The sequence below is a fragment of the Coloeus monedula genome, assembly GCF_965178545.1.
Source record: "Coloeus monedula genome assembly, chromosome: 16".
Taxonomy (NCBI): Eukaryota; Metazoa; Chordata; class Aves; order Passeriformes; family Corvidae; genus Coloeus; species Coloeus monedula.
Window position 1 is genome coordinate 13,380,485 of NC_138796.1, and position 14,677 is coordinate 13,395,161.

General features: G+C 39.1%; 1 protein-coding gene across 2 annotated transcripts in view; it reads right to left on the minus strand.

Moving 5' to 3' along the window:
* RBFOX1 (RNA binding fox-1 homolog 1) overlaps positions 1-14,677 on the minus strand; it is a gene marked incomplete at its 5' end in the record, with an annotated part of 1,111,952 nt that overhangs the window by 851,812 nt on the left and 245,463 nt on the right. For both annotated transcript variants that reach the window (XM_082292358.1, XM_082292365.1), the window contains one exon: positions 7,753-7,785. In XM_082292358.1, coding sequence (XP_082148484.1) covers positions 7,753-7,785 — 33 coding nt within the window. The remainder of the gene's footprint in view (positions 1-7,752; positions 7,786-14,677) is intronic.

The following is a 14,677-nucleotide window of genomic DNA, read 5'->3' on the forward strand; positions in this document are numbered from 1 at the left end:
ATTCTGTCCTGTTCAATCAAGTCACTGCTCTATGTACCACAGGAAATTTTTTTCCCCAAGAACCATTAAACCAACTTTATCGCTTAAACACATACACATTTTCACCTATTTATCTTCCTGCCTTGCCAAGATAGAAGAAAAAAGTTACCTCTGTGTACTCACATGATTGAAAACACTTAAACAGGAATTTATATATTACTACATCACATCATTATAAAGAGAATCTGAACTAAGTGTTGCTGTTCACTGTAACAACCAGAGAACAAAGGTATTTGATCCACTTTTGTAACCTATAAATATTTAGGAGACATTTGGTCTTTGAGAATATTAAGTTTTCCCTCAGAAATCAAGTTTCCTTTGGCTGATTTAATCATCAAGATCAATATGGCACATCTAGAGCTGTGACAGTGTGATACTCTTGAAATCCACAAGTGAGCACTGAGAAAAGTGTGATTAATACAGCATCTTTAAAACCTTCATCAAAACATGTCCAAATTCTCCTATAGGCAGTGAAAACTTACAGCATTCAGCAAGAGGACATGGAAGGAAAGTAAGAAACAGAATCAATAAGCAAAGTGCATTTTCAAGTCAATACCAACCCTTTAGTGAGACGAGCTTATATTCACATCCATTGCCATCAAATTACTGATGCGCTTTACTGGAACACATTCTGGAGACACATGTCCATAAAAATGGGTGTGTCTATATATACACATGCAGAAAAGGCATGCAGGATGCTTCACAGCTGTCATTATTAAATCTAACTTCCTTCAGAAGCCTCTTAGGAGTCCGGTCCCAATAGGTTTGGGTAGCACAGGGGGGTTGCTGTTGGCAATGCAATTTTTAGATCCTTGGGGGAAAATTCCAGTTTCAGGCTCAGTGGTCAATATGAACCCAAACAGCCACATCAGAGCTGTGGAGGTCTGGGTACATTTCCCCTGCAGGAGCTCATTCTCCAAAGTGCAGTGACTTCCAAAGCGATGCCAGCCGTGGGTCCCACCCTGTCCCATAAACAGCCTTGGAGCCCTGACCAAAGGGACTGAGCAGCATTTGGGTGAGAGAAGGACAAAAGAGAAGCCTATGCAAACTTCACAAAGCAGACCTCAAAAGAAAGATAGGGGCTCAAAAAAACCAACCAAACAAAAAAACCAAAAAAACAAAACCAAAACAAACAAGCAAGCAAAAAAAAAAAAAAAACCCAGCCAGAAATAAAAAAAAAACAATCCCCATCAAAAACAAAACCAAGCAAACAAAACCCCAAAGCCAATTAAAAGACTGTTTGCTGAGATAAAGACTTTACTGGGGAAGGTTGTGCAACTTTGAATGAAGCAGATTGAGGTAACTGAATTAGTCCATGGAGCATTTTTCATAGGTATATTAAAATAAATCGAACTCTGAAGCCCATGTAGGCAACAGAGGCTCAGCTACCAGAGCCACACATAAGAACCTGTGCGGTATCATAGCCATAAAGACTTCAGTCAACAAATATTCTGACCTTGTTTTGTAATCCCTCCCCTCAGAGCACCGTGACACACCTGGGGACTCTTCAGACTGTGCTGGGACAGCTGAAAAAGCACCTTTTTAAGAGCTTACAAGACCCAAGCTTTTGTCACTCGACCTGAGTAAACATAATTTATGTGTCCAAGTCCTTGCCAAACTGGATGACAATTAAAGCCTAGTACTTGAAGGAATACAAAATGAAGGCTCTAGTTCCAATCATATATGTTTTATAAATGCTATATTTAATAATATGTAATCAGTAAACTAGACAACTGGTTGTGCCTAAACTGATGTATTGCACGATTCAATCTATCTGGGTGTTTATGAAAGTTTGTAATTTCCATTCATTATCTTTTGTTGAGCTACTTGCTTTTCAGTGGTGGAAGCTTCTGCTTCCATGAGTAAAGTAGTCCCCAAACCATAAATTATATCCTACAGTTTTGACATCATTTATTTTCATACCATTATACATGCCAACCTTTTGACTACTCAAGATCAAAAGAGTTGCTCTCCAGGCTCATATTTCACTGTAGCTCTCATATTTTATGCAGCAAATTAGGTTTTACGTAGCAGCTACAGCAAGACTGTGTCTCACACTGCACGGCTTAAAATTACTGCACAGGATTTCAGACAGAAGGAGCACAATCCTAGAAATTCATGCTCAAGTTAAAAATGGATGAAAACTTTGTATAATTCTTCTCCATCATTTTGTACAGTCTTTATACATATATATGTAGCTAATGTGGTTAAACCTCAACAGTATAAAAGGAAGTCAGGATTCTGCCTTTGGTAATAAAAAGTTGGAGGGGAATCCATCAAATCCTGATGAAGGCAGGTATTTGATAGGTTCAGTCACATCCAAGGGTCACCCAGCAGGCACACACTGCCATGAATTTCCTTCCTGACACATTTGGAATGTCCATATTAACTTGTCAGGATAATTGCTACAGCTGGGAGCTCCCATCACTGACAATCAAGGGTTTATTGGGTATCTGGAGACACAGTAGGTGCTCAGCAGGATTTATATGTGACACTGAGTTACCCAGAAACACCTTCCACTGGGAGTTCAGACCCTTAGCTTACATGATTGAAAAAAACTTTTTAGTGGAAATTACTTAAGGCACGACATCAAAATCCCAACTTCTGCACAGTTACAACTGTACAGCTCTAAAAGCTTGAAAATTAAAAGTAATTTTAATTAATAATTCTTGATTTTACACTTGAAATTATAAATATTTTTAGTTACATTTTACAGAATTATGGCATTATTGCCATAATTATATTTTTAAGAAAAAATACTGGTACTTATTTATACACAATTTGTGACAGCTTGATTTAGCCAAATCTAAAGTGATTTCAACAGATCAAGCAAAAATTACAATCTTACTGCAATAATTATCCTCTTGATAAATACTAAAGACCTACTACAACCTACAGAGATTTAAAACCCCCTTAAAATAATCGAGATTATGACTATAAGGAAAGCTTTATGCTACCTATAGATAGGTAGTTTTCTTAAAATGCAAATATTTTCTTGCTGTAAATACATTAAAGATAGGAACATTAAAAAAAATATAAATAGCAAATTCTTTATTAGTCATCATGATTGATCACTCCATGCCCCATTCCACTTGTAGGGAAGAAGGAATATAGAGCTGGATAAGATTAACAATGCACAGTTTCAATCAAACGCTGTGGCTGATGCAAAGTATTGATGCATCAGAACAGGGAGAAGCTGTAATCCACTCACTCATCCTGAAAAACAACCCAAAAATAGAAATGGAAATGTCTCCTGTCCTGAGCACGCACATCCCCTGCAGTGATGGCACACGAGCTCCTTGCCTGTTAAGTGTGCTTGGGAGAGTAAAGTAGGGCAGGGAGTGGAGGAAGACTGAATGACATGTTTTTATCTGCTGTGGGGTTTTAATACAGCACCTGCAATTTGCCCTGACGGCATCCAACCAAGCATTCATCTTTCCCCAGATAAAGTTTCCATTGATATCATAGTCTTCCCATAGAAATCAATCAGACAGCCAACAGGATTTAAAAATTCCTCATGCGCTAGCAGAAAGAATTATAAGTGTACCAGGAGCAGAGCACGCTGCAAACCAGTCACAGTGGAACATTGGTAGAGGCATATTTTCTGAGCAAGCTCTGCTATCTGTTTACACACACATTTTACAACTCCTTTTCCGAAATGAATTCGTTCACCTTGGCATTAGAAGCGGGAAAGAGAAGCAGGTATGGTCCTGCTGGCAGTGAGCCCCCCAGCTCTGCTGCTGCCTCACCACAAGGCTTCCTTCATTTCTCTCGAGCCACGTTCTGTATCAGCTCCAGAGCGTGTCAGACACTGGGCAGAGCGTGCAACACACACCTGTGCACAGCCTGGCAGGCTGGGATTGCACCTGGGGCCCCCAGGAGCAGTGCAAGGCAAGCAGACAATAATATCAGCCAGCACAAACCCTTCCCATCACCCTCCACAGTGCCTTTCAGACCATATCTGCTATGGACAGCTCGCATATGCATCGCTCCCATCGCTCATGCAAACGTATTTCCTGCAAGCAGACATGATTTTTCATAAACATTTTACAAATAAAAAAAAAAACCAGTGAAAATTGTCTGTCCTGTCCGAGGATTCTTCTCCTCTCTCCACCCCGCAAAGGGAGCAGCAAAGGGTGGATGAAGGGAATACATGTGCTGGCCTTTGCTGAACAACACTGCTCCCCAGGCCTGACCTGTTCCTTCCATGTCAGGGAAGTGGGGGGCTTAAAGGTGATATTTCCTGATAATCGAGGCCCTGATGGATCACTGTACAAATGAGTCACACTTTTGTTATCATTAGAGCCATCTTCTCTTTACTATCCTTAGGTTCCCTATAAACTCTGCTGTAATAACCTCCTTGGGCTTTGAGCTGATTTTGATTCCATTTTATTGAGACATATTGGCACCCTTTTTTTCCTTGAGAGTAAAAAATAGGCTGCCTTGACATTCCTCTCATAAAAGCAGGCAGAGAGCTAACACAGAGTTATGCTGAACTTGTATGTCAATCAGGCATGACCTCTCACTTCTCACAAGAAGGCCTTGAACTTCACTGCATCATTTATTCAAATATTGCAGAGGAAAAGAGGAATCACAACAAGCTTTCTGTGTTCTATTTTGGTAACACCATTTGTTTCAGAAAGAGGAAAAGAAATTATGCTTTTCCTAGCATAAAGATCATTTATACTCACTGCTAATTAGAAAGAAGAACACTCTGGAAAGTCAAATAATTTCCTGAATGAGCCATCTTTTCATGGGGAAAAATGTGCATACAAAAACAATAAAAGGACTAGATGCCATATACCTGTAATAGATAAAGTTAGCAGAACTGAAAAAAAAGCATTCCTCAAACTGTTGTTCCAGCAAATGACATGAAAACTTATTTTATTGTGTGTGTTATGGCAATTGCTACAGTATCTAGCTGTATCTGAGATCATCTCAGGCCTGTGTTGCAATGGCATCAACAGAGTCTGTTATGGGTTTGAACAAGAAACCAGGGTAAGCTGTGATAAAAATCTTTGTGTTTGACTACCTATGCATAAGTTATTCTTTTTTAAGATGCCTCTAACTTGCATATTTACATGACTATGACCCTAAAAGACACGCTGTGGGCAGATTTGGCAATTATTTTTGGAAGGCTTTGCTGCCTACAGCTTCGACTCTGTCACTATTTGCTGGCCCTTTGGGTTAAAAGATGGAAGGAAGGTCCTGGGATCACTTGACAGCTTCCTGTAGATGTTCTTGTCTCTATAGTGCTATGTGGCAACCAACACTTACAAAAAAACCCAGCTGGTTTGTATCGTCCTAAAACATTCAATAGCAGTGCAAACATGCTAAGTTTTCATCCAGACTTCATACAAAATTTAGTAAGGGAACACAGCAGTGTCACCTAAGAACAGAGAAAGAGGAATAAACAAATTTCAAGACTACTTGGATCAACAGTTTAAGAGCAACCAAGTAGAGGTTCTAATAAAAGATTTTAGAAAACAAATATAAGTGTTTTTTTTATCCAAAAGCAGGCCAGAGATCTTCCACACAAGCACTGCAGCAGCAAACAATGGAGGAGCTCTGATGGGACAAGACATGACACAAAGGTCGGCCAGAACAAGGGGATTTGGGGTTGTCAGAACTGTTCATGAGGACCCAAAGGTAAAGCAAAATAAAATCAAATCAAGTCAGGCAAAACACAGAGCCGCTATTGTAAAAACTGAGGCAATGTCCTGTATGTCTTGCAATCCCCAAAGTTATGTAAGGCCTCAAAAATACACCAGAACTGTAGTGCTGTGCTTGTATAGGTTTCAGGAAGATATTTTGGGAAGTTTTCCATTATGTCAAAGGAGTCTTTTCCCTCAAGCTGAAAATTCATCAACCAGTTCTGCATGCCTATTGTATTTTTATTTCCTATTTTATATGAGTTACTCCACTGAATTCAGTCAAATTATTTCCAAACAACATTAATGCCCTGGTTTGGGAAAATATTTCATTAACCTTTATCTTCAGTTAGGATTTGCCCTGTATTGAGAACTTTGGCAATCCTTCTGAGTACTTTCATGAATGGGAGAAACAGCACCCAACCAGATCTCTCACACACAGATCTGTGCCTACAAAGTCAGCAGGTCCACAGGCTGGGGCACAAAGTTCAGCTGGTAAGCTCTTAAAGAACAGCCATGTATGTTAACTCAAGGTTTTCAAATTAATAGAGTATTAACAAACAAAGCAACTCCACTGACCGACTGAGAAACTTGCAATATTCCTAGAATTTTACACACACAAGAGAAAAAAGTACATGAGAACATTTTACAAATAAATAAGAAAACAGACTGTAGAAGGCAGCAGAGTCAATAGCAGTACTTGCACAGCGACAAATCTCAGCCCCCAAAATCCCATTACAAAACAAGAAACTGAAAATGACTGTCACTGGGCTCTTGATATAACAGCACCAAACATTTGAACAGTGCAACAGTGAAAAAACAGATACAAATCCTACTCCTGAAACTCCCTGAGACAAGCCAAGTATGCAATTGAATCAGACCAGCTAAATTGAACAGTGATATTACAGTCTTAATCTAAATAAAAATGAATGATCTCATTCTTTTGCAGTATGCAAGTGAACTTGTGTTCTTGTTCTTTAAAGTAACTAGCACAGTTTATCTATTCTCTTTAATAATGCAATTTAATTTACCAAAGGCTCGTATTAAAAATTTATCTGACTCCAGCAGTTAGAGTCACCTACACATTTTGTCACAGTTAAACATTAGCTTTGGAGCACATCACAAATTCCCTACTGTGAGTCCGAGAAGGGTTTCACAGAGGAACACTCTGAGCTTCCAATTGACATTACAAATAAATGAGTCAGGACCTGTGCACCACATTAAAATATCTGCCAGTTATTAAAAGTGCAGTGACTTGTTCAGCAGCAACGTTCAGAAGATGCAAATGCAGCTGAACACGTTTGTGCTCACAAAGGACTGCCACTTTTGCTTTAGCAATCAGCTATTCAAAACATACTCCAATAATCTGAATCATTTCACCTCTAAGAACACCTTCGGACCATTCAGAGCTACTCAAACATCAAGAGAAAAACTGACAAAATCAATGTGAGTCCTAAAGGACCAAGCTAACCTGGAGCAATGTCAAGCACCCAAGGTAGGCAACGTACAACACTGCCAGTGGCACTCCACAATTCAATGAGAACTCAGCTCATCACAAAACTCATCTGTTCTTTCATGTCCCAGTCTGCTCAAGCAGCTCATGGCATTTGGTACAAGAAGAATGAGGCAAACTGGGTATGGACATGGACAGAACAGGTGCCAGCCCCCAGAACTGCCTCTGCAGCAGCAGATACAAACCTGCTTGGCTGAGGAGCTAAGGAGAAAAATGGCAGTGCACAGGGAAAGGTCAGCTTGCACCTTCTGGGGGTGGGAAATAAAACATGCACTGAAAAACCTCTGAACTGAGTGGTTCTGATGCCATGGAAATCTTCAGAAATACCTGCACAATGGCAAAACTTTCCTAGAAGGACTTTATGAGCTTAAATATTGTTATACCATGACCAGATTTCCAAAGATTGGCTCATTAAGCACTAGAAGCAGCACAAATGCCATCCTGAAGTAACTTAAACTTTCACCCCCAAAACTGTAAGCAAGCTGGGCCCTCTATCAGAAGCACAGACAGCTACTTAACATTCTACCAGTATAAGACAGAATTTCCTACCTCAGCTTTGCTGGCATCCAGCGATGTCAAAACCTGAAAATTACAGGAAAAATGCATTAGTATTGATCCAACAAAACAGGAGTGGGATTAATTGGCTTTTGAGGTAACTGACATCAATTAGTTATTATGGCTTCAGGGAACAGAACTGAAGAGAACTGTCTTTCACACTGAGACTATTCACCCCTCATGCACATCAGGAGGCAGAACCAGGGATATATTAAGACTACAGTAAAATTCAGGAATACTGGGTAAAAATCAAGGAAATATACCAAAAGAGAACTGGAAAAATATGTTTCTATTTTTACTAATTTTTAATTTGTTTCTGAGTAGAGATGATGAGCAATGCAACGATAAACTATTCCAACACCAACAATTCCCAGGATACACTCTGAAAAGGGTTCAGTTCCACAGAGGTAGAAACAACAAGGTTTGAAGACCACGCTCCATGTGGAGTGTGACAAAGGAAGTTTTGCCAGACCCTTCTCTCTAGGGTCAGTCTGCTTGGCACAGGCATCCAGGGTTTGGCCACCTGGGAGCTCCAGTGCTGACTTCCAGCAACCAAAGCTGCACTGAGCACAAACATCAATGAGTTCTCTGCTACTCAAGGGTTACTGTGAGCTCAGTTAAGGTCAGTGTCTAACACTAGGGAGATACAAAGTCAACTGCTATGAAAAACTGCACAAAATCCACTTCTGACAAGAGAGATCAATTCATCATTTATATTAAAGCAACTTAAACATTTTAAGACACATATACATTGTTATAGGTCAAACAGCAGACATGAAGTTAGTAAGCTTTTATTGGACTCTGAAGGCTGTTAAACTGTCTTTGTAAAACAAAAGTCTTTGTTAGAACTTTGTCACAATATTGTTACCACTTTACTAGGTTGAAAAGCCCTTAATAATCTCCTCACAAATTCCAGACTGACACCTAGCTATAATTCTGTCTCCAGGAGAATAGATCTCCCTTTATCTTGGTGTTCATCATCACTTCTAAAGGACACCACCAATTCTCCCCAGCTCCAAGGAGCAGGAGAAGGAGTGCCCAACCATGACCCCGTCTGAGGGATGGGGGAGGAGAGCACAGTGTTTATTGAACAGAGCTCAGCCTGCAGAGCAAAAGAGACAATTTGTGTGCAGAGCTGCTGTTCAATGGAAGGCATCTGTGGATTCGTCAAAACCTTATTCCAAAGGAATTTAGGAATGGAAATGAACTCCTGTCACATCACAACACGGTACCTGCAGTCACAAACAGTTATTTAATTTAACCTGATTCAAACCCAGGTTCAGCTCTATTTGAAATGTGTATTTTTGTCACTAATGGGATTTTGGAAGCTGTTCAAGAATTTCTCTCACACAAGCAGAACTGAACTTATTTAAATTCTATTTATTTACAAACAGCCTATTGCCTCCTTTTTTTTTGTTATGCCTCTTCATCAATATTTTTTAGTGTTAGCAGTTATTTTGCCTTTCCAAAATGAACCATACATAAAGCCATCCCATCCATTCCCTGCTGGCATTCCCTTAGGTCACTCTGCTAGTGTCCCCTCACAAGGTCTTTCTACTAATAGACTCAGTAGAGTTACAGTCCACTTATATCAATTTAATTACATATTTCTTGGAGGCAAATGACTAAAAGCACGTATCTTAGAGGATATACCAAAAATCTGTCTTAAACCACCAGAATTTGGAGTAGATCTTCCTGAAGCTGCCATAAATCCTGCTCTAAACCCTCTGTCAAAGGTGCCTATCTTCTCTCTCTATCAGCTATGCAAGAAATGTGACTAGAACTGAACAATGTGACTGTTCCAGCCAGGACTCACTAATGCCTTGCAAGGCAATTACTCTTCTGTTTTAATAATTCACCTTACATGTCCAGAGACTGTATTTCTCTTTTATATTTTTGTACCTTCCTGGTGCTTTATAGTCACCCAGTGGCCAGCTGGACCACTGGACATATTATGCCCCTATCTTTCTTCTCCAAGTTATTGTCTGATAAATCCCTGCTCAGCAGTTGAATTCCAGTTAGTTCCTAGAAGCATGACCTTTTACTTGCTATTACTAACATTAATTCACTTTTATTTCAATCTGAAAGCCCATCCATCTCTTCCTGGATAACACACCTGGCTCCTCTATGTTAGTAATTCTTCCCAGCTTTACATTTTTATCCAATTCCATTAGCACATTCTTAGGCCAAGCATACTAATGAAAAATTATCAAATGAAATGACAAATAACTCAATAGAGTGACACTACTGAGAGGAGCTTTATGTTGAGCAGTGCAGCACCAGCTGCCCCTGGTACAGCAGGTCAGGGTGCCAGGCTGTCACACCAGAGTTATTCTGGTGAGATACTTCAGCAGCCCGAGCTACACAGCTGAGAGAACATCTGCATCCAGGCTGGACACAGGGACATGAACACAGCCTGAGTTATTTCTGGGAACTCTGCAAAATGATCCTCCCACCAGAGGGATTAGGATCTTTAATAGTATACTCACCACTGTACCAATGGAGACAAAGATGGAGTGCTCCTACTTAAAATAATGACATTCCCCAAGCTAATGTTTAATTAAAAAACAGTAAAACACAGTAATTTAATATTATGGGTCAAATAACACTAATGAAATTAATGATCTGACTTTTGTTAGTCTGTGAAGACCTGACAATTATCTAAAAGTTTTAACAGTTATTTTTATTTAAGTTAATGCGTCTCAACACAGTGAATTATCATTCTATTTGTATGACTGATTTCTTCCTCTCCCTCACTCCTACCCCCCTGTTCCTGAAACTTGTAATTTCTAGACCAGCAGCTGTATCTCCTGTCATGTTTGAGAAGGCAGTGAATGAAGACATGGGAGCAGTATAACGGGTATGACAGAGAATTGCTGTTCCAAGTCATTCTTTGCTGAGGCTTTTGAGGAAGTGTCTGTGTGTCACCGTGTGATCACTCAATTAAATCCTCTGAGAAGGCACTGCCAGCCCTCAAGCCCCTTAAGCAGCACTAAGATCTGCAGCCAAGCCACCCGAGACACAAAACCAATTTATTCACCCCCATCCCGGGCAATCCTGGGTGAGGAAGTACCTGGAGTGATGTCTCCATGATAAGCTAGTTGTTCCAGAAGGTGGGAGTGGGACAAGCCAAGGGAGGAGAAGAGAGGAGAACTGGGGTACAAACAAGGTGCTGTCCTAATTAGGTCATCTCGTTTCCCTTTGCAGATCCCCCTACTGCAGTAATCTACTGTTCTGCCCCACGAGTTGTGGGAGGGATGATGTTCATTTACTGGCTCCTGCTGCTCCCCCATGACATTTTATGCCCTAGTTAAAACAGCAATTTCACCAAGAGGAATTAAGGCTAAGCTGAGGGATCCTTGTCTCTCACCATAATCCCTCTGTGACATAACAAAACCATGGGTTTATGTCACTTTCTCAAGGAAGATGCAATTTATTCTTCTTGTGCTACAAGCTAGATGTGACTGACAGAAAACATCTTTAAAAATGGCTTTTTTGCTATTCCTGGAAGTTGCACTCAATGCAGAACTTCCCATTTTACAGGAGGAATCCTGTGAATACTGACAAAAACATAGACATGGTAATAACACTGCAAAAAAAGTCTTTTAAACTATGTTTACTGCTTTTAGCATTTAGAAAGGTCTTATCTTGAGGTGCATGCATCTGTAGTTCCTCTCTTCAGAACGAACACAGGACAATTATTTGCCAAAAAGCAAAGAGCTGCTATTTGTTACATATCTCAAGCCAACACCTTACCAGAAGGAAATAAAGGAAACTTTCTTGAACAAAGAAAGCTCCTCAAACTTGAAACTGGAAAGCTAATTTAATGTCAATTTTGTATTAAAAGTACATGAAATTCCCTGTGTAAAAGTTCAAAGACAAGAAAAAAAAGGAAAAAATTGAAAGGTACATGTTTTGAGCCAGGATTCTCATCTACCATGTCCCTGAAGGTGAGTGACCATTTCACTGAACTATCCCATCTCATCCACGTATGAAGCCCTTTTTCTGTCACTTATTTTTCTAAAAAAAATTATTTTCTTTTTTTTTTTTCACCTTCTCACATCAATCTGAATCCTGTACATTTAAAAAAAAAAAAAAAAAAAAACCACCAGTTTTTACCTTTAATATCTTTCCCCCTTCCTGGGTTCCTATGGAATGAGAAAAGGGATTTAAAAAAAATGAGGCCAGGACTAGAAAAAAAATATGCTGCAAATAAACACTCAAAATAAGCTAAAGAAAACCATCTTTGGACTTTGGAAATTTGTTTGGAATAATAGGCAAAGAGGATTTTAAGCGTGAAAAAAAGATATAAATCTAGAAATAGTATTAATGGGATTGGAGCTTTAATGACAAGACAGAATTAATTTTATTTCTTTTTAGATACAAAATATCTGACAGACAGATAATCCTGGAGACCAACACCTCCACTGCTGAACCAGTCTTGAATCTGCTCAGTAACACCCTACAAGGGAACTCAGCAAGATCTGCACTGATGAGATCAAGGACAGAGACTTGACTAGAGGATGTCCTGGCATTTACCTGAACAAACGTGCAAGTCTGCATTTAAAGGTTTGCCTCACTGAGCTCAGGCAGTATTAAAAATTACACTGTGATAATCACTGTGCTGCAGCCTTCTATTAAATTGGGAATCCACCTGTGGGTCAGGAGGGACGGGGGATTGATTGCCCACTGGCTTTCCCCATTTTTTGTCTGCCTGGAGCAGTTGCCAGCCCGGCTCCTCAGGGTTCAGAACAGATTTATGACTGTGGTTCACAGTCCAGGCCACTGAGCAGAATCTGAGCTGCTGGAGCTATTTCATGACAGGGTGTAAAGAAAGCAGCCCTGTACTGAGTGTTCTTCTCTCCCTCTGACTCCATGATGTGAACAATTACCTGTAATATCACTGCTTCACTGTGATAAACAACAGCAGGGGAACAGGAGGGGAAAAAAAAAGGTAAAAACAAACAAACCAACAAGCCTTTAGGAATATTGCAATGTACTCTGGCACTTTTAGTGTTGACAGAATTAGAAAAATAAGCCAAACCATATTGTAATACTTCACTTCCTAAAGCATTGTGCCTTTGAAACATGGAATTCTAATGTATCTTGCCAAATTTAGTGAAGAAATCATGATAAATATAGCTATAAATCTAAATTGTTCTTTAAACATATTTAAATCTCTCCCTCAAAAGCATAGAAAAATAAGCATGCAAGAGAGATCACCTTCTTGCTAAAGCAGTTCTTCTTGATAATTCATTAGTTTTCATTCACCTCCTTCTTGATTTCTAAAAGCAATTCTGGAAAGTGAAGCAAAATTAACTTTTACATGCCCAGTCCTTAGACTACCAAGAAACTCTACATGACCCTTTATAAACCTAATCCTTGATGGTCACCAAAGCTCCTGAGTATTAGGAAGGTGGAACTTGACCCAAAAATATTCACTCATGGAGGCTGGGTTTTTTCATTTGTCTTCTTACCCTTGTTCTGACTAATGCTCAGATAAAGTTCTAAACTAAAACAATATTTCTTGATTAACATCCTGGATATTTTTTTAAAACTGGCTGTGAAGGCTTTAAGAGGTTTATTTATAACAACTCCTCTCTTCACAATATAAACAAGATGAACAAACTGAGACCCTCTAGAAAAGAGAACTCTCAGACAGGTTTTTGCCTGGGACATCAAAATGAACACCTATATTTTCAAACGCCAAGGTTTAATTTTTTAAAGCAAAGCCCTGGGCCCCACAGAAGCTGTGAGGGTAAAATGTTGCTCTTCAGTACTTGCTCCTGAAAGCACAAGTGAGAAATTCCTGGGATATCCTGCAGGGTCAGCTCTCCAGGGCTTCCACAAGGCTAAACATAACAACCTGTGGTTGTTACACATGACTGCCCATTAAAAAAATCCAATCTATTAAAGACATACATGAATGGAATATGCTGAAGGGAGAACAGGGGGAATCAAGACTCATATTTCATAGATATGTATCTTTAATTAAATTTTACTCAGTTTATTTACTGCTACGGTAACAGCATCAGGTTACTCCAAATTTCTGTTAACTCAGTAAGTATGCAGGCAATGACTTTAGCAGTTGGTGAAAAATATGTCTGCCCTTAACTACTTCTAACAATATTTGTGATGCTCAGTTAATATTGGCTGTTTAAGATTTTTAAGCTGAATTTTCTCTATAAATCATTCTGCAAAATGTGGAGTAGTTATTGTAGATAGTTCACTTCATATAAGAAGTCTCAGTCATAATGTCATCTTTTTAAAAATTTCTGTAGTGTAACCTGAATAAACTCTGCAAAATAAATAAATAGAAGGGAAAAAAAAAAATCCCTGAAACACTTGTTCTAACTAATTTATACAATGATTTTCATGAAAGTTTCTGTCTGTTTGTGTGTCTGGTACAAAGCAGTTGGAAAATAACATGACTTTCTCTTTGAAAATGGAACTCACTTTTACGAAGCAACCTGAACTGTGCAGAACTTGCCAAATAGCTCCTCTTTAATATTGGGAATAAATTCCATTACTCTCATAATGAGAGAAAACATCAAGACATAATAAGTTAACCACAAAAAAATACATGCATTTTGTATGCAATGAAATGCGTGGTCTTTGTTTGCTGTCCTTTTAAAAGTAACCTAAATCTACTTTATCCACACCTTTAGCAAAATATCCACATGCACTGCTGCACTGCCTCCTAGGATAATCTTGGCAATTTCTATATGTCAACGAAAGTAGGATTTCACACTTGTTAGATGGTAGAAGTTCATGATCCAGAGTGCAACTGCAATAAACTAAATCTGAAATTCAAGGTAAACAAAGCATTTTCAAGTAAACTGTTGAGCCACTACAGCTTTTCCATGGATTCTGGTAAAAATGACATTAATGCTGCCTGCTTAATTTAGCAAGAAAAAAA